Source organism: Balaenoptera borealis (genome assembly GCF_965194805.1).
Source record: "Balaenoptera borealis genome assembly, chromosome: 7".
In the NCBI taxonomy this organism is placed as follows: Eukaryota; Metazoa; Chordata; class Mammalia; order Artiodactyla; family Balaenopteridae; genus Balaenoptera; species Balaenoptera borealis.
The window spans coordinates 78,649,779-78,668,411 of NC_138864.1; the positions used below are offsets into that span (position 1 = coordinate 78,649,779).

General features: G+C 42.3%; 1 protein-coding gene across 7 annotated transcripts in view; it reads right to left on the bottom strand.

Moving 5' to 3' along the window:
- Positions 1–18,633, bottom strand: part of GSDME (gasdermin E) — a 103,886-nt gene that overhangs the window by 82,229 nt on the left and 3,024 nt on the right. For 4 of the 7 annotated variants that reach the window (XM_082398459.1, XM_082398460.1, XM_082398461.1 and 1 more), the window contains exons 1-2: positions 8,803–17,538; positions 1,237–1,466 (exon numbers count right to left, since the gene is read on the bottom strand). In XM_082398459.1, the coding sequence (XP_082254585.1) occupies positions 1,237–1,447 (211 nt within the window). In that variant the 5' untranslated portion in view covers positions 1,448–1,466; positions 8,803–17,538. Of the gene's footprint in view, positions 1–1,236; positions 1,596–8,802; positions 17,539–18,633 lie in introns of those variants that run through there. The other 3 variants (XM_082398456.1, XM_082398458.1, XM_082398457.1) reach the window with 3 other exon arrangements.

Genomic DNA, 18,633 nt, shown 5'->3' on the forward strand with positions numbered 1-18,633 from the left:
TCGGTGCTTTGTGACCACCTATAGGGGTGGGATGGGGGGGTGGGATAGGGAGAGTGGGAGGGAGACGCAAGAGGGAGGGGATATGGGGATATATGTATACATATAGCTGATTCACTTTGTTATACAGCAGAAACTAACACAACATTGTAAAGCAATTATATTCCAATAAAGATGTTAAAAAAAATAAGAAACAAAATTTTAATTAAAAAAAGAATCTATGCTAAAGCAATTGCTTAAAGGAAAAACAAAAACAACAACAAAAATTCAGATAACAATATTCATTGCAGCCTTATTTATGAAGCAGTAAATTGGACTGGTTAAGCAAATTAGGGTGCATACACAGTTGAAAACAGTACTAAGAAATATTTAAACCCATGAAGGAAAACATATAAGGTTAAATAAAAAATAAATGAGGAGTATATAAAAATTATATGTAGTATGTTTCCAATTTTGTTTTTAAAAAATTAGATGCAGAGAAAGAAAAGATACAATCCAAGTGTTAATGGGAATTAACACTTGATGGAGGAATTTTTGTTGATTTGTTGTCTTGCCTTTCTATATTTTATAAATACTCCTCTGTAATAATGAGTCAAACCCCCCATTTTTGATGTTTAATGTTTCAAGCCCACCACCCCTTCTTTCCTTTCTGTTACACATGTGGGCAATAGGGTAATAAACCCCAGGTGCTCCCTCCATTGGCACCAGCAGGAAATTGAAACCTTGTAAGCCCCAGCCTACATGCAGAACCCTCACCACACCTCCTATTCACTAGAGAAACTGAGCCCATCTCTTATCCCCTCCTTCTCTCTAGCTATTTTTGGATCAGCCTTGGGAACCTGCCATGCTGTCCCCAGAAAAGCTTCATTTTGTGAGTAATAAAACTTTTCACACCCTCCTGATGGGTATGTGGCATCATCAACCTCAACACCAAACCAAATTTGGGGAGGTAGAACCAGTCCACTTATGCTGAGGGGCCACAACACCTACAAATGAGCATGCTGTACTTTTATACCAAAACTGCAATATTATTTCTTAAATATTAAGCTATACCTTTTCATGTCAGGCCTGCAGAATTTTCTCATTTTACAAAAGGATATGTTTTTAAAACAGTAGGCAAAGAAACAGGAGAATTGCTTATAAGGTATCGCCTTAGAATCACTCAAGACAACGTGTGTCTAAAAGAAGAATCACCTCCTGTTCTGGAACTAATTGCAGAATATAACCAAAGAAACATACCTGGACTCAGAAACTGGTCTTCTGTGAGTACATCTCCCAGGGTGACAGATAAAAACTGGTACTTGGGTCTCTGCCAGCACCACAATCTCTTTTTTTTGGTCACCAGACTTAGAAGTTGTAATTTATCAGAGTCATTCAAGTTTGATACAGCAATCAGGTGACCTCCAGCATCAACTTCTCTAAGAAAATTCCTTGTTGCTTTGGCAAACATTTTGAGAGCTCCAGATTACCTGAAAAAAATATATATAGGAAGTTGTTATTTCGTGACTTTTTTCTAAAATTACCTTATTTCTCCCTAGTATCAATCAGTATACATGAAAAGAATACCTTCTCCTTAGAGAAGCCTCTAGTTTGAGTTCCGTTGATGTCTAAAAAATCAAATTGAGGGTTTCCCTGGTGGCGCAGTGGTTGGGAATCTGCCTGCTGATGCAGGGGACACGGGTTCGAGCCCTGGTCTGGGAAGATCCCACATGCCGCGGAGCAACTGGGTCCGTGAGCCACAACTACTGAGCCTGCGCGTCTGGAGCCTGTGCTCTGCAACAAGAGAGGCCACGATAGTGAGAGGCCAGTGCACCACGATGAAGAGTGGCCCCCGCTCGCCGCAACTAGAGAAAGCCCTCGCACAGAAACAAAGACCCAACACAGCCAAAAATAAATAAATAAAATTTTTAATTAAAAAAAAAATCAAATTGAAATACTGAAAGGGAATATGTATATAAATCAGGATAGGCTAGGTTATGCCTCCAAATCTCGGTGGCTTAAAACCAGTAAGGTTTACTTAGTGCTCACACTACACGTCCAATACGGGAGGACAGGAAGGCTTTGCTCCTCGTAGTCATTCAGGGATCCAGGCTGAAGGGGCAGCCGCCATCCTGAATATCATTTCATCAGCCAACAGGAAAGAGAGTTCTGAAAAGCTTCACACCAGCAATTAAATGCTCTGGCCCAAAACTGACACACGTCACGTCCACTCCCAATTTGTCAGAACTAGGCAGATGGCCTCAGCCAACCACGATGGTCAGGAAATACAATCCTACCAAGTATTTGGAAGGCAGAGACCTGGGAATATCTGTTGAAGAGCATACTGACTACCCCAATTTGTATCTTACTTATGACCACTTCTTTGAAGGGTCAAATGTGTTTTTTCTCTACACTATGTGATGTCCCCTTGTTCATAAATGGGAAGTGACTAGCTATTACTTTTAACCCCAGATTTGAAAGCCCAGTCACTCTTCAGCCGGAGGGAAAAAAAAAGAGACATGTTGGAAGATATAAAAGTACTATATTCAGTGGAAGATGTATATACTATTCAATAAATGGTGTTAGAACAACTGGCTAACCATCTGGAAAAAAATAAAGTCAGATCCCTAACTCATGCCATACACAAGAGCAAATCCTCAATGGATTAGAGTGTTTTTAAGGAAAAATGAAACCATAAAGGTATAGAAAAAAATACAACAAATATTTGTACAATTGTAGGATGAGAAAGGCCTTTAGGAAGACAAATGGCAAACTGAGAAAATACTTATAAAACAAAGAACCAGAGTATTTAACATATACAAAAAACCTTTACAAACCACATCAAGTTTTAAAAATACTGTAGTAGATACATGCGCAATTCACAATATATAAACTGCTCATAGCTGTATATATGCATATGAATATATACATATGTGCACACACACACACAATCATTATTACTCAAAAAAAGCACAAATTGAAAGGTTTTTTAAAACTATCCATAGTCAACGGTTAAAATGTCTAATGAACAAGAACTGTGTTTTATTTATATTTGTACCCTGGTGTCTGGCAGTCACATAGATAACAAAATCATAGAATTTAAGAGCTGAGATAATCTTAGATGTTAACTAGTTCAACCCACTTTTCTTTACCATGAATCTTCTCAAGGGCATTAAAAAAATTGTTTTACTATCACTAGTTCTTCTCTAAAGTACCTTTTCTTATATTATTGTATAGCCAGCTAACCCTGTTCTTGTATCAGAGCACTCATTTATTCATTTATCAAAATATTTATTCAATCGGTATACAAGGCAAGATTTGGGACCAGCAAGGTCATGATGTCCAGGAGACATGGTTTTGTGTAGATATGCCCATCACCAATTCTTTGACAGACCGAGAGTTGCTTTGCAAGCTCTGGGACTGGTTCCCGCACTGGACTGCCAGGTTCTAGAGAGGGGAAGCGCAAAGGATAAGGATGAAGAGGCCTCAGTCCTGGTCCTGAAGGCCTATGCCTCCTCTGGGGGACCAGGGCAGCAGGAGCCACTCGAGGGGTTATATAGGGAGCAGTGTGATCAGAGCGGTCACTTAGAAAGATCTTCTGGAAGCAAAATAGGAAACCAGCTGGAAGGGAACAATTAGACAACACACAGTGATGCTGAACTATGTCGGTAGTGTAAGGGTAGAAAAGATGCTGGTTTGGTGGTTTCCCCAGAAGTCTGGTTGGATGTGAGGGTGCTGATGAAAGAGAGGAGACCCCCCAGCTTGGCCTGCAGCTAGCTCAGGCCTGGGTCGGCTGATGAGATGGAGACGCCAGCTACCAAGAGAGGGATCCAGAAGGAAGCAGACTGCTGGGGACAGTAAGACAGTAACTGCTGAAGAGTGCATCTAGGATAAGGTGTAAGGTTTATTTTGTCAAACACAAGGAAAGAACTTTTAACAAAATAAGGTCTCCCCAATGACCTGGGGGATTCTACCCTGCTTGTCCAAGAGAAGAGCCACAGCAGAACCTGCCTCAGTTCACCATGGTTATCAGGATCTCCATTTTTATGGTTTTTATTCTTTCCTGGGACAACCTGGAAGGGAGTTCACTAACTTGCCTTCAGATTAAACAGGTTTCTGAAGAAGGCAAATCAGGCTTGCCATAAAAAAATAATAAAATAACAAAACCCAAACCCATCTGCTATGGGCAACAAAGCCTTAGTAAAGACACCAATCCTCCCCAGAGAGATTAGAGAATGAAGAAAGGGAACTCCTAAATTAATTTTTAGTTTTCTTTTTCAATCTAGCATCAAATACGGCCTCTTGACATGTAGGCTGCTTTAAAAAGAGTTCATGGAAGTGGCTATTGCTTTGGAGGTTTTTATAAGAATCAGGCTTATTCAATCAAGGAACTCAGAATATTCTCCTTGTGAAGGTAAAGTTAGAGGCTTTTTTTTTTAAATTACTATGTTTGAATACACAGTACCTTTACATGGCTCTAATATCTAAACTATGGAAAAAGATATACACTGAAAAATTCCATTCCTACCCAGGTCCCATCTACCTTTTCACCCCTCTCCCCTTCAGGTATATCACCTTCATGTTTCTTTATACAAATATAAGTAAAAAGGAGTGTACACACTTTTCTGCATCTTACTTTCTGTCATGTGGCAATATATCCTGGAGATCTTTCCATGGTTAGAACCTTCTGCATAATACAGCTTCATAGTACCCCTTCACATGGATGTACCATTGCTTATAACCTGTCCAGTACTGCTGATCACTTGGGTAATTTCTAAATTTTTATTATTATAAAAATGCCACATTAAATACTCCTGAATGTATGTCTTCTTCCTACATGGGCAAGAGTATCCGAAGGGAGATTTCTAGAAGAGGGATTGCTAGACCAATGGGTAAATGTATCTATAATTTACAGGTTGTACCATCTTGCAGTCTCACCAATAAGGTATGAAAGTATCAGTCTCAGCAACAGAGTATGGTATCAACCTTTTGTATTTTTTTTTTCAGTCTCGTAGGTGAGAACTGGTATCTCAGTGTAGTTTTCTGTTTTTTTGGTTTTTTGGTGGGGTCGTGTAGATCAGTTGCCAATATCTTTTGTTTTCTTTTTTAATTAATTATTTATTTTTGGCTGCATTGGGTCTTCGTTGCTGTGCGTGGGCTCTCTCTAGTTGCGGCGAGTGGGGGCTACTCTTCATTGCAGTGCGCGGGCATCTCGTTGTGGTGGCTTCTCTTGTTGCGGAGCATGGGCTCTAGGCACACGGGCTTCAGTAGTTGTGGCGAGCGGGCTCAGTAGCTGTGGTGCGTGGGCTCAGTAGTTGTGGCTCGCGGGCTCTAGAGCGCAGGCTCAGTAGTTGTGGAGCACGGGCTTAGCTGCTTCACAGCATGTGGGATCTTCCCGGACCAGGGCTTGAACCCATGTCCCCTGCATTGGCAGGCAGATTCTTAACCACTGTGCCACCCAGGGAAGTCCCTCAGTATAGTTTTAAGTCATGTTATTTTAATACAAGTGAAGTCAAGCACCTTTTGTTTAAAGTCTTTTTCTTAACTGTTTGTGTCCTTAGCCCATTTTCTATTGTTTTTTTCCTTTATTCCTAGGATCTTTCAACAGAATAGAGAGATGAGCCAAAGTACAATATATGCTAGAAATTTAATACAATACAGTTTATCATGTGGCATTGGGAGCCAATAAGCTGTTGGCTGATTCTCAAACTTCTAAAGTAACTGTCCAGCCAGGAAAGATTAAATAATATGTCCAGGGCCCACCAAAGGACCTAGAACCCAAGTTGCCTGGCACAGACAAGCACAATAATGTCTCAACTAGAAGTTAGACTTCAGATTCAAATTTCCAAAATGCTCCAACCTGGAAGTAGACGAAAATGGCCTCATGAGAGACCAAGCTCAAAACGCGCATGGCCTAAAACCCCACTACACTTCACAGCTGTACCGAAGATCCTGGGCTCTCTCGTTTGGGGCCTGAAAAATTCCATTAGCAAACAGTTCCTACTTGTCTGCCTATGTGGCGTCCCAGCTCGAAGCAGATTAGAACTCAGAGAGCCAAAGTGAAGGTGGTAAGGATATACAAGCTCGAATGAGACTCCTGGACAAAAGACATAAGAGGAAGAGACCAAGAAAGCAAGACAACAACACAAAGTCAGAAGAATACATGGCCAGCTGGGACCACTGGCTCCTGGGAACAAAGAGTAAAACAAACACTCGTAAACAAACACTCGTAAAAATAGTTGCCAAGGTAATGATAGCATAAGAAGATACTACAGTCACTCGTGTCCATCCTCAAGACTGATTCAGAGTGATGGAATGATCACATCTTTGAGTTGCAAAGGACCCACTTCTTCCTAATACCCAATTCAGGATTCTTCTCTGGAGCAGCTCTAGTTGATCACTGGGCCTCTGCATGAATAGTTCTAGGAAAGAGACCTGAACATCGAAATCCACTAAAAGGGCGGGGGGTGGGGGGGGGGGAGGCGGCAACTGTATATCGAGTACCTGCTGTGTGCCAGGTACTGGGCTAAGTCCTTTCTACACATTTGCTCATTTAATCTCCACGACAACCCCTGAGTAGGCACTGTCCACATTTTACAGATGTGGAAACTAAAGTTCAAAGATGTTAAGTAACTTGCCCAAGATCACAAGAAAAAAAGCAGCAGCCCTGACATCCAAGAGCCTGCCTGGTACCATCAGCTAGCCCTGGGGTTGCTGGCACCGGCCTGGCGTTTTCCTGGTGAACATGAACACCACCACAGAACGTCGACAACTGGCAAGGGCACTCTGTGGTCATGATAAATCAAGACCAAAACAAGACCTCTCATAGTCTTATCTGACCTCAGACAAAATATGAACACTGCCCAAACCACAAAAATGACCAAACACTCCCACCATCCCCACCAACCCTAAACACAAGTGACTGCAGTTCTCAGCCAACCACAGTTTTAGCCTCACTCCTTTCAGACAAGATTTATGAAGATACTCCAGAGAATCTCCCCCACTTTCTGACAGCATCCAATCCAGAGCAAAGTCCTATCTCCTTAAACTCTCCCCTAAATCGCCTACAAGCCCAAATTCTGTAACTCCTTTCTGCACTCAGTTACGGAGATGCCCAGGATTCCCCATGGAGCGAAGTCTCCCTCATTCAGCAAGTAATGACCCATCCCCTTCAACTCCACCTGTGTTGCCAGAGGTCTTTGACTAGAAGGCACTGAATGTCAAGTAGAGAGATAGTGCTGAGCCCAGATTCCAACCGAGGTCCACCTGCCTCCCAAGCCTGAGCCCTGGACCACCCTGCTCTGCCGACTCCCCAGTCAGGTTTTGTTTGTTTGTTTGTTTGAATTTGGACGACATATAATTTGTTTTATAAAGTAAGAAAATGTGCTCAAAAGGGTAAACTTCAGTTATGGTGGAAGCAAAAACCATGGCTGTAAAACATGTTATTTCTTCATTATCTAGGAAAATGAGACACCGCTGTTAGTACTTATCTCCTAACAACTTCAGCACATTTTGAATTTAGTTTTCTAAATAACAAAGTGAAATTGAGTCTATTAAATTAAAACAGGTGTCATCCTTCTGTATCTTCCCGTGCTTACAGCCCAGTACCTTCATTTTTATAATAAGAAGGCAAATTAAAGACAAGGTACTTCATCATTTCTTTCTAAAATAAAAATCTGAAATAAAAAACAAACGATGGTCACAAGACAGGCATGAGACTGAAAAAGGAGTCAGGGCAAGGCAGCAAAGGCTTTTAGAAAGTGGGGTGGATAACAGGAGACTGATTAAGAATAAAGAACCCTCTGGTCCCCTTGAGGGTTCAAAAAGAACAAAAAGAAAAGCACTTCTGAAAACCATAAGGCTTCCTCCTAAAGCAGGCGAGCTAAGGGCAGCAGATGGGGGCTTGGGCCGCATTTCTCAGATCTCTCTAATTGCCTGGGCTCATCTTCTCCCGGCTGTTTTCCTTTATGAGAAGAGTTCATTGGCGGTGGCTTTGGAAAACGATTAATTTACTCTACATGTATTCAGCTGTTTCTCTGACCTAACAGCAATATTTCATTCCACTCCAAGTAGACTGTCTATCTCTTAAAGGCATCGATCCCAAGGCATCCGTCCCTCTGAATGGTCCTCTGAACAGAGTAGACTCTCAATGAGAGGTGTTTTTGAACACTCTACAACCAGCGCCTTTCTAAGACCGCCCTCTGGTCTTTCCCGGTCAGGTGCAGATGGGAAGGGGTCTGGGATCCGCACGTTGAGGCCCCGTGAGCAGCGGTGATGTCATCCCACCCAGGCCGAGAACTCCCGAGGGGCTTGGCCTCCTCCACAAGCTCGGGGCCCAGTATCCCGTACCCCAGGGATGGGGACTTGGTCCGCCCCAGCGAGTGAATTCCACGCCGGCCCCCGCCTTCCTTCCACGCACATAAGCACCCCAGCGCCCGGCCACGGAGAGCCTAGCGCACCCGGAGGAGAAACCGGAAGACAAAGAATGAAGAAGTGGGGAGAGGGCGCAAAGGGTGGGGGGGAGGACAGTAGGTACCCGCTGCCCTAGCAACAGCCAGGGAAGGAAGTGGCAGTGGGAAGGGGGAGGAGAGGGGATGCGAAAGGGGTCGGGGGGACAGAGACGGGAGCTGGGAACGCGGACGAGGAGGCGACGCCATGGGGCCGGCGGTCCAGCTGCGGGCAGCCCACCCCTTCGACCCCCATAGGACTAAGGGGCAGACGGGAGGGTGTCCCCTAGAGAAAGAGCCGCGCGGGCTCGGCTCCCCAAGGTCAGGGCCGGATCCGGAGCCGAGCCGAGCCGAGCCGAGCCGAGCCGCCCGCACTTACCTCCCTGCAGCCTCGCGCCCCGCGCCCGGCGCCTGCCGAGTCGTAGGAGCCCCGCGGGTTGGGTTGGGCCGGGCCGGGGCGGGGGATCGCCAGGGAGGAGGGCGGGCGGCGGGACCTTTGCTTCGTCCCCGCCCCCTGGAGCCGGGCGGGGCGGCCGGAGGAGTGAGCTCGGAGAATTTGCGCTCAGGAGTATTGAGTTCTTCAGCAGGGCCTGGAACGAGGCCCCCATATGCCCTGGGCATATCCTTAGGTTAGTTACCCCACCTCCTTATATTTTTGTCAGTAAAGTTGTCCCTGACTATTCAAATTAGAAGTACAGCCAGTCCACCACCCTACAGGAACACGCCCTAGTTCCTCGCCTGCTTTATCTCCTTTGCACTAATCACCATCTGATAGACTATACACATCATACTTATTTCATGCATTATGTTTCTCTTCCCTAGAATGTCAGCTCCACGAGGGGAGGAGCTTTTGTCTGTTTTGTTCACTATACCCCGCACCTAGCATAGTACCCGATGGATGGTTGATAGTAAATAATTGTTGAGTTAATTAATGCATCCTCTTGTTTCTCCTACTGGACCGTAGGGGTCTCACTCAACTTTGCAGTACTTGGCACAGGGTAGGTCAACAATTAATTAATGGTTGTTGGATGAATGAGTGATTTGAAATGGTCAAGAGAGAAGGTGGTCCCCTTTTGGTCCCCTGCCTGGCCAAAGAGATTAGACAGTGGAAGAAAAAGAGAATCACTGTCTTGGCCCTGTCAAGAGACATTAATCTATGCTATTGGTTCTCTGTCCTCAAAATTATACAGTGATGACTCTGACTTGTTACAGAGATTATTGTCTCCTGACCTTGGCCATTAACCTCAAGAACATCCTTATAAGCAGCATGTTCATGAAGTTCCCACCAATAAGCCCAGCCCTCTGTCTAGATAGGTACCACTTGTAACTCAGAGTACCTGAGATTTTTGGTGCAACAGTTACTCAATGGCTTCAAATTCTTCGCTTTATTTTTTTGTCCTGTCCACTGGCTTTCAATTAAATGCTTGAGGAAGATAGTATAAGATCAGCAGCTAATATTTATGTAGCCCTTTCTAATTACTGTCACCAAGCATGGTTCTAAGTACCTTACATGCACTGATGGATTCATTTACTTCTCAACAGCAACTGGTTGGAGGTCCAAGTTACAAATGAGTAAATTGAGGCAAAAGATGGGAAGCCCACCCAGCTGAAAAGAGATAGAGCCAAGATTTAAACCCAGATCATTTGACACTGTAGCAGAGCAGGATCCTATGGGGCCTTCCCGGGATAGACCCCCCCTACCCCACATCGTCTGCTGTAGCTCCTCTCAGCAGTACTGAAGGAATAGTATCTGAAGCACATTTCCTGAGTTGTTTTACAGATGCTTAAACCACCACCAAATGGAAGAAATTAACTACTTGATGACCATGACCAGACCTACTGGCAGCTAAGGATTGATAACGTTAACCCCTGTGACACCACCCTGTTACCTCACCATCACATACCCTGGAACACCCCTCCCTCACCTGGCCTTTAAAAATGCTTTGGTGAAACCCATCGGGGAGCTCGGGTGTTTTGAGCACTAGCTGTCCTGAACTCCTTGCTTTGTGCCCTGAAATAAACACTGCACTTTCCTTCACCACAACCCAATGTCAGTAGTTTGGCTTTACTGCGTGAGAGTGAGTGGATCCAAGTTTGGTTCGGTAACAACACCATCTGAGCTTTAAAACTACCAGACGGTACAGACTCTTCGGAAAATAAGAAGCACAATAAGAGTTACCCCACCAAGCAGTGTTTGACCATGTATGTGTTGGGAGAGAGCGATGAAATGTGTTTAGGAAAGTTCCCTCCGTCCCCTTCCCCATGGCTACTTTTCCTGTCCCTGATGGGTGGGGTCAGGAGGATTCTGGCGCAGCCCAAACTGAGAGTCTCAACTTTTCTCTTGTATTTTTTGAACAGTTGTGCTTATTATTATTACTATTATTATTATTAAAGTATTTGAAGACTTCAGACAGACAAATGGAAGATGGGAATTTTAGCCCAACTAGGAAAAAAAATGAATAAAAAGATAACATCCAACCCCAATGCTCTCACCCCATGAGATGGGGTAGATGTAGATGTATCCCTTTAGGAAAATGGAGCTATGACAGAATTCTGCAGGAGATAAATTGGGGTGGTCATAGTGATGGAAGTGTTTGCTTTTAATAAGATTCCCTCTATGAACTAGGTTTCAACTTATAGAACCCGCTGAAACACATCTATGGGGTGTTGTGTATTTCCTACTCTTTTCCCAGACCCTTACTGAATAAGCAACATGTAAAGGTCAGCAAAAATTGATAAAATTTATTACTGGGGTGTATTTCATAAATGAACACGCTAACAAACCAGCTGTGCATGGCTCTGCTGTTAACTACTTCCAAGTTCTTTGGGAGCCACTTTTGAAGAGACCTGCACTCTTTTAGATAAATAGCCTCCATGGTGGAGAAATAACACACAGGTTTTGGATCGGTTAGATGTGGGTCAAATCCAGCCTACCACTTACCAGCTGAGTGACCTTGGGCAAATTTTTAACTTCCCATTTAAAAATTGCCTATAGTGAGATTAAAAGAGAAGATGTACAAAAAGCACTCAGCACATAGTAGACCCTAAATAAAAGTTCATTTCCTTTCCTTTACTAATTACTTTTTGGTTAATGTCACTTTTAAGTTGAGCCTAAAAATTTTCACCTGTGTATAATTTTGTCTTTTACCATATTGACTGCTTCCCAGAGGAACATCGCTACTAACATAAAATAAAATTTGGCATACATTGATATATATTTTTAAACCAATTTAATTTACTTCCCTGAATCCCAAAAGTGTTTTTTTTTTTTTTTTTTTGCAACTGGAGACTGCATTGCCAATGCGTATTACCGGTTACCACTCTAAAATAAAAAGCTTAAGGAAGGTTAAATATGGCCCAGAATTAACAGCCCATTTCTTTCAATGTCCCAACCATCTCTTATTCAATTGCAAGGTACAGATACAGACAGAAGAAGAACTGAAATTTACTTGTTGGCCAGCAAATGATCAACCAAAATTGTCCAAATATAAAGTCTCAAGGCAAATATGATTGGACAAATAAGGAAATAAAGTAATTTGTTGTTCAGTTATTATTTACTGCACTACAAACTACCCTAAAACTTAGTGGCTTGAAACAACAATCATCTTATTACATCTCACGATTTTGTGGGTCAGGGCTCAGCTCAATGATTCTTCAGTATCACGTGGCATTGACTGGGATCACTCAGCAGAATTTAGCTAGTGAATAGCCTAGTCTGGAAGGTCCAGGATGGATGACTGCACCCACATGTCTAACGCCTTGGCAGGGAGGGCTGGAAGGCAGTGCTCAGCTGGGATTATCAACCACACCCCTTACATGTGGCCTCTTTATCATGGTGATCTAGGGGAAGTCTTACGTGGAGGCTCAGGGCTCCAAAAGCAAGTATTCCAAGAAACAAAGCAGAAGCTATGTCTTATGGCTTAGCCCCTGAAAACCCAGAATGTAACTTCCACAGCATTCTGTTGTTGAAGCAAGCCCAGATTCAAAGACAGGGGAATTACACTCTACCTCTCAATGGGAGAAAGAGCGAAGAGTTTCCAGACATCTTCATTCTACTATACTTGTTTTTATGAAAGAGAATGCCATTAAATAACAATAACAAACAAATAATAATAAACAAAGTTAGTTTAAAAAAAAAAAAGCCAACTCCTATATTTTCTGTTCATTGTTCATGTAGAAACACATACCATTGTCAGCATAAAGGAGATTTGCAATGAAGACCGGCAGTCATCCACCAGAGGTCAGGTTTCTAGAAACATTCAGGAATAACATTATTGCTGCACAAGTTTTTCTCACCCCATTATCATTATTCTTAAAGATTACTCAGCGTCCAAGTTTGCTATCCCCAGCATAGAGAAAGGCCAAGTCCGTGCGTCTGACATTTTGTTAATTTAACAAATATTTATTAAGGACCTACTATGTGCCAAGCACTACATTAGAAACTGGGGATATACTGATGAGTGAGGGAAACGTGGTCCATGCCCTCATGGAGCGTGGGAGACTATCTGGGAAGGCAGACAGATAAACACTAAGGAGGAAGTGTGGGAAGTTCCATGATCAGATGCCACGGGAAGGCTTGGCTAGAGCATGTAACGTGGTGGAGGAGGAAAGGTAGCCGGGTCAAGGAAAGGCAACGGGTCAGGGTAAGCGAACTGCCAAAACAAATAAAACCCCACATTACAATGGCTCAAACATCACAGCAGTTCATTTTTTCTCAGTGAACAAGCTAAGGTAGTTTCTGAGTGTGGGAAAAGGGGATGGAGGAGGGTAGTCTCTGTTCCTTCAGGAACCAGCCTGGAGAGGCTCTGCCATTTGCAGTTCAAGGCCGCCAAGTGTGCCAGGCGTGGGCATCTCCAGAAGGCCGAGAAGGAAAGAACCTGGAGGCTCCCTCGTGGGAGAGTTTCATGGGCCTGGCACTTTGCCTGTGTACCTTCCTCTGCCTAGAAATCAGTCCTGCTCATCACAAGGGAGGCAGGAGGATGTAGTCCTGGTGCCCAGGAAGAAAGAGGAAACGGGTTTCTGAGAGCAGTAGTGGGCTCAGCTTCAAAATGCTTTTAGAGGACAAATAGGCATTGGACAAATAGGTATAGGACAAGCTCAAAGCTTTTATAAAGAATCCCAATTAGGGCAACCCAGACAGCTGAACTGTTTTTAGTTTAAATCATTTATTTTTGGATTATTTAACACATACTATAAAAAAATTAAAACTTTTAAAATCCTGTGCCGGGTTTAAAGGATATCTAAGAAAACATGGAGAAACTGGTGATAGAGTGGGGGAGGGGTACTTTATCTTTAACAATTATTACTGATACAACTTCTTCGCTGAGTTTTAACTGGAGGGGGAGAGTGGGAATTGAATACACATTTGCTATTTGGTGAGGTCCTTAAAAAGGCTAATTGCAATGGAAAAAACAATTTGGCAAGAAAAAATTATCTTGGCACCTGATTCAATCTTGACTGATTGCTAGAAGCACCAGTGCAATAAATTTGTCAGTCTGAATGATGAGAAAACGGCTTCAGAAATTCAGCCCCTGCCACTCCTGGGCACCTTTGACACCATGAAAGATTTTACATTCTTTCAAACTGCTGGTAGAAGTGGATTTTTTTTTTCTAATAGCATACTTTGAAATCTTCAAGCTTCTCTTTTTTTTTTTCCAGATGACCTGCACCTGTCACCTCAATGCAAGGCTGGGTTTCTCTGAGAAATCTAGACAGCCAGTAGGAAATGGATACACAAGGACTTCAGAATTCAAGTAGGCTTGCTTTCTGAAAGTAAATCCATCTTTCTCTGCTAATGTTCACATATTAAAAGCAATAAAAACATCAACACTGTGATGGTTAATTTTATGTGTCAACTTGACTGGGTTAAGGGATGCCCAGATAGCTGGTAAAACATTGTTCTGCATGTGTGTGTGAGGGTTTTCTGGAAATAGATTAGCATTTGAATCTTTAGACTGAGTAAAGAAGATCACCCTCACCAATGCGGGTGGGCATCATCCAATCTCTTGAGGGCCTGAATAGAACATGAAGGTAGAGGAAGGGAAATTTGCTCTCTCTGCCTGAGTTGGGACATCCATCTTCTCCTGTCCTCGGACATTGGTGCTCCTGGTTCTCCAACCTTCAGACTCAGACTGAACTATACCACTGGCTTTCCCGGTTTTCCAGATCATAGATGGCAGATCTTGGGACCCTCAGTCTCCATTATCATGTGAGCCAATTCTTATAATAAATCTTCTCATATAAATATAAAATCTATATATCTATATATAGAACCAAACAGAATCAATAGGCTATATCTCTGTATATCTATATAGATATACAGAAAATTTTTCCCAGAAAATTTTATATGTCTATATGGATATATCTGTATATCCGTATAGATATATCCTATTGTTTTGTTCTCTGGAGAACCCTGACTAGTACACACACTGAAAACCAACCAAACAGGCAAATCCCAGAGTCACTTAGGTGGCTGATTAAGACTTGGCAGTTTCATGATTTTGGAGCTGGCACAAGCACTAAGTTTGGGTCCCATGTCTGCCTCTTACTTGCACTTACTACTCCTCCAAGCCTCAGTTTTCTCATCTGTAAAGTGGAGATGATAACACCTAACTCACATGATGACTGTGATTCATCTGGCACCCAGTAGATACTTGAAATGGTAGCTGTCATAATTTTCAGGTTCCTTGGAATTCCATTCCATTTTACAAACATCACTGAGTGCCCACTATGTACCTGAATAAAGGCATTCTCTGCCCTTAAAAAGCTCACAACTACTAGAGGAGAGACCTGCTGAAAAAGTTTAAAAAGAGCCCAGTAATTCTGACTTGGGAGGGAAAATTGTCGGGAAATGTGTCCTGGAAAGACTAGCCTTTGATCAAGGACCTTGTGGCAAAAGATCCAGAAAAGAACAACAAACATCTTTGAAATCTCTCTAGATTCCATTTCTCATTGCTCTCTCCTCACCAAAAAAAAGCCCTGCCCACATAGGGCAATGCCAAACATTCCCCCCAGCTATGAAATAAGCCTCACATTCTAGAATCAGAAATATGCTTGAAATGTAGATATCCCTAAAGGAAGTCACAGGTAGATGAGACAAACAATCATGTTAAAGCATAAATGTTGATATCCTTTCTGGAGAGCAGTGTTTGATCAGGCAGTTGAAAGATACATGGGAGGTTTACAAAAAGGAAACCACTATTTTGCAACTTTGCTACTTTTAGTTTAGTTAGAAGAGCTGGCACCAGGTTCTGATATCTATAATTGCTACATTTTTTTTGAATGCTTACTTTGTGTCCAGCATGGTCCTTAATAAACATTATTTCATCGACTCTTTGTACAACTCTATAAAGTATTATTATCCCTATTTTACAGATGGAAAACAAAACAAAACAAAACAAAACAATCCTCAAGAGGCAGCCTACAAGTCTGGCACAATTGATACTAGGATTTAAGGTCTCAGGTCTCAATCCAAGCCTTAACTTTTGATTACTGCCTGACAGGTGAATTTTGGGAGAAGTCAAACATTTAAACACAATCCTGAAAGTTCAGCGTTTCACCTTCATGTTAATTAATATTCACTCACTCAAAATAGATAGCTATTTCTTCTGTTCTTGAAAGCTGTCTGGAATAGTGATTCCTAAAACAACCCCTGCAATCCAATGTAATGATTTCTATTACCCTGATATTAAAATATATTATTTTTATGCCTTCTAGAAATCTCTTTTTCTAAGGAAGTGAGGAGGTTTGCTTGGGCTGGATTTTCAAGGGAGGACGAATTTGTAGGGACCTCCTTTTGTTTCTACTAAAGCTTTTGTCATTTCTTCTAAAATTGCCACAAAACATAGTCATTATAAGGCTAAGAAATCTGAGATAAAATTACATTTAAAATCTTTTATTATCCATTATATGCACAAGAACCTAAAACATTTTCTCAGATCACAATTTAGAGGCTGATTTCCTCTTTTATGTCTTGTCTGACAATTCTCCACTATTAGGGAGTCCAGAAAAAATGCTTTTGATGGCTCTCAGGCATGTTTATATAATACTTTATTAAATGCCATCTGCTTTTGCTTTATTAATGTTTTATTAAGGACCATCTGGCTGTTGCTAGATCATATAGACTCTCCAGTGAGTCAGTTCTCACCTCTCAATAAATTATCAAGAGTCATCATTAGCATAAGAGAGATGAAACCGGGTAGTGGAAAGAGGAGGAAACCAGGACACCTATGTCCCAAGGCTGCCCCCAACTGGTGTTGTGGTCAGCATGGGCCCTCGACCTGTCTGGGCCCATGTGTTTCACCTGGAAATCAAAGGTTGCACTCAATCTCTGAGATGACTTCAAACTTTAAAATTCTAGGTCAGAAGCTCAAATGCAGTGCTATGGGCCAAAAACCCAGGAGCATGGGGGAGGGCATGTAAATACCTTCCTGGCTACAGCCTGGACCTAATGGACAAAGAACTGGTAAGATTTAGGACAGGTGGGAGAGGCACCAGCATATCCTCAGCCAGGTGGAGACTTCTGTAAGGTCTGGGGCAGGAGTGGGGACCTGAGATGGGAAAGACAGGCTGAGAGCAGATTGGGGAGGGCTTTTCCTGATGATGGGAAATTGTCGATTATATCTTTTCTCCACATCATTTTTTTCCCTTCTTGTCCTCAGCAATCTATAGTCCTTGGAGCCAGCCATTCAAATAGTTCTAGGCATACAGATTGGTCTCTTTAGTGTTTTAAACATTACGCTTAAAGCAAGAGTTTCCCAAATGGTGCAGCATGCAGTTGACAAGAGGACCTAGAAATTGAAGCCTTCAGCCCTGGAGATGTGAGTCACTCACTGGCTGGTTCTTGTATGAATACTTTTATTTTCTTATTTTTTAAAAAATTTTATTGGAGTAGAGTTGATTTACAATGTTGTATTAGTTTCTGCTGTATAGCAAAGTGAATCAGTTATACATGAATACTTTTATTTTCTATGTGTGCCATGATATAACAAAGATTGGGAGTGCTACTCTAAAGCAATCTTATCCACCAAATTAATTTGCTTAGCTAATGTTACTTATCAGCAGTTCAAACATAAACAGCATTTATATTAAATTGTTTTTTATATACTCATATATAAAACATATTATATTTAATGATATTAAATATAATTATGTATATTTAATAGATATTAAATTCATATTGCTATAGCCTTAATGTATCACCCCAACATTCATACGTTGAAACCTAATCCCTGAGTGTGATGGTATTTGGAGGTGGGGCTGTTGGGAGGTGATTAGGTCCCGAGGGCAGAGCCCTCATGAATGGAGTTAGTGCCCTTTTAAAAGAGGTCCCAGAGATCTCCCTTCCCCTTCTTCTTGTGAAGACACAGCAAAAAGAAGTCCACCATCTATGAATCAGGAAGTGGGTTCCTACTGAGGCCGCACTCCTTCTCAGATGTGACTCGAACCCAGCTTCACCTCAGGTTGGGACTTGAACCCACAACCCCTGACTTAGGAGGGGACTTGAACCAACTGTCTTTTAATTGAAACCCTTCACCTGGTGTCAGGACTTACTGAAGCTCAGGTTCTTTTATCTCGATGAAGAAAGAATTCAGTGTGAGGCAAAGAGTGAGTTTATTAGCATAGGATGCTTGCGGCAGATACAAGCGGGCAGGAGAGGGAGCACAGCCAGAGAACAAAGAGGGCTACATTTTTATAATCAAAAAAACGTGGGGAGGGGAGAAGACCACCTTCTTCCTCATTCTTGGGCAGACATCAAGGCTTACATCATTAGTCCCTCCTTTAACCCTAGGTCGTCAAACTGGGACTGTCATGGTGCTATTTAAATCATATGGATATTAGCAAAAGGGTGGTGACATATTCTAAAATATGGTAATTCATCTCAGGTTTTGGTATAATGTCCCCTTTCACCTAGTTTCTTTCCCCTTTCACCTATATTCCTGTCTTGGCTACATGCAGAAATGCTACTCTTCAAGGACAATTAACTCCCTGACTTCATGTAACAAGATGTAGACCCCATATCTATTTTCTTGCACTTTAACTACATATGTAGATTGTTGCTTGGTTACTGGGTTCTTTTCTTGAAATGACAATTAATAGGGAAATAAAGAAAATATACGTGCTGTTTGCAGTCTGGCACTTAAGGAGCTTGAAAATCACTACTGCAGCCTAACAAGTAAAAAGCTGAACAAAGTGAAAAATCAACAACTCT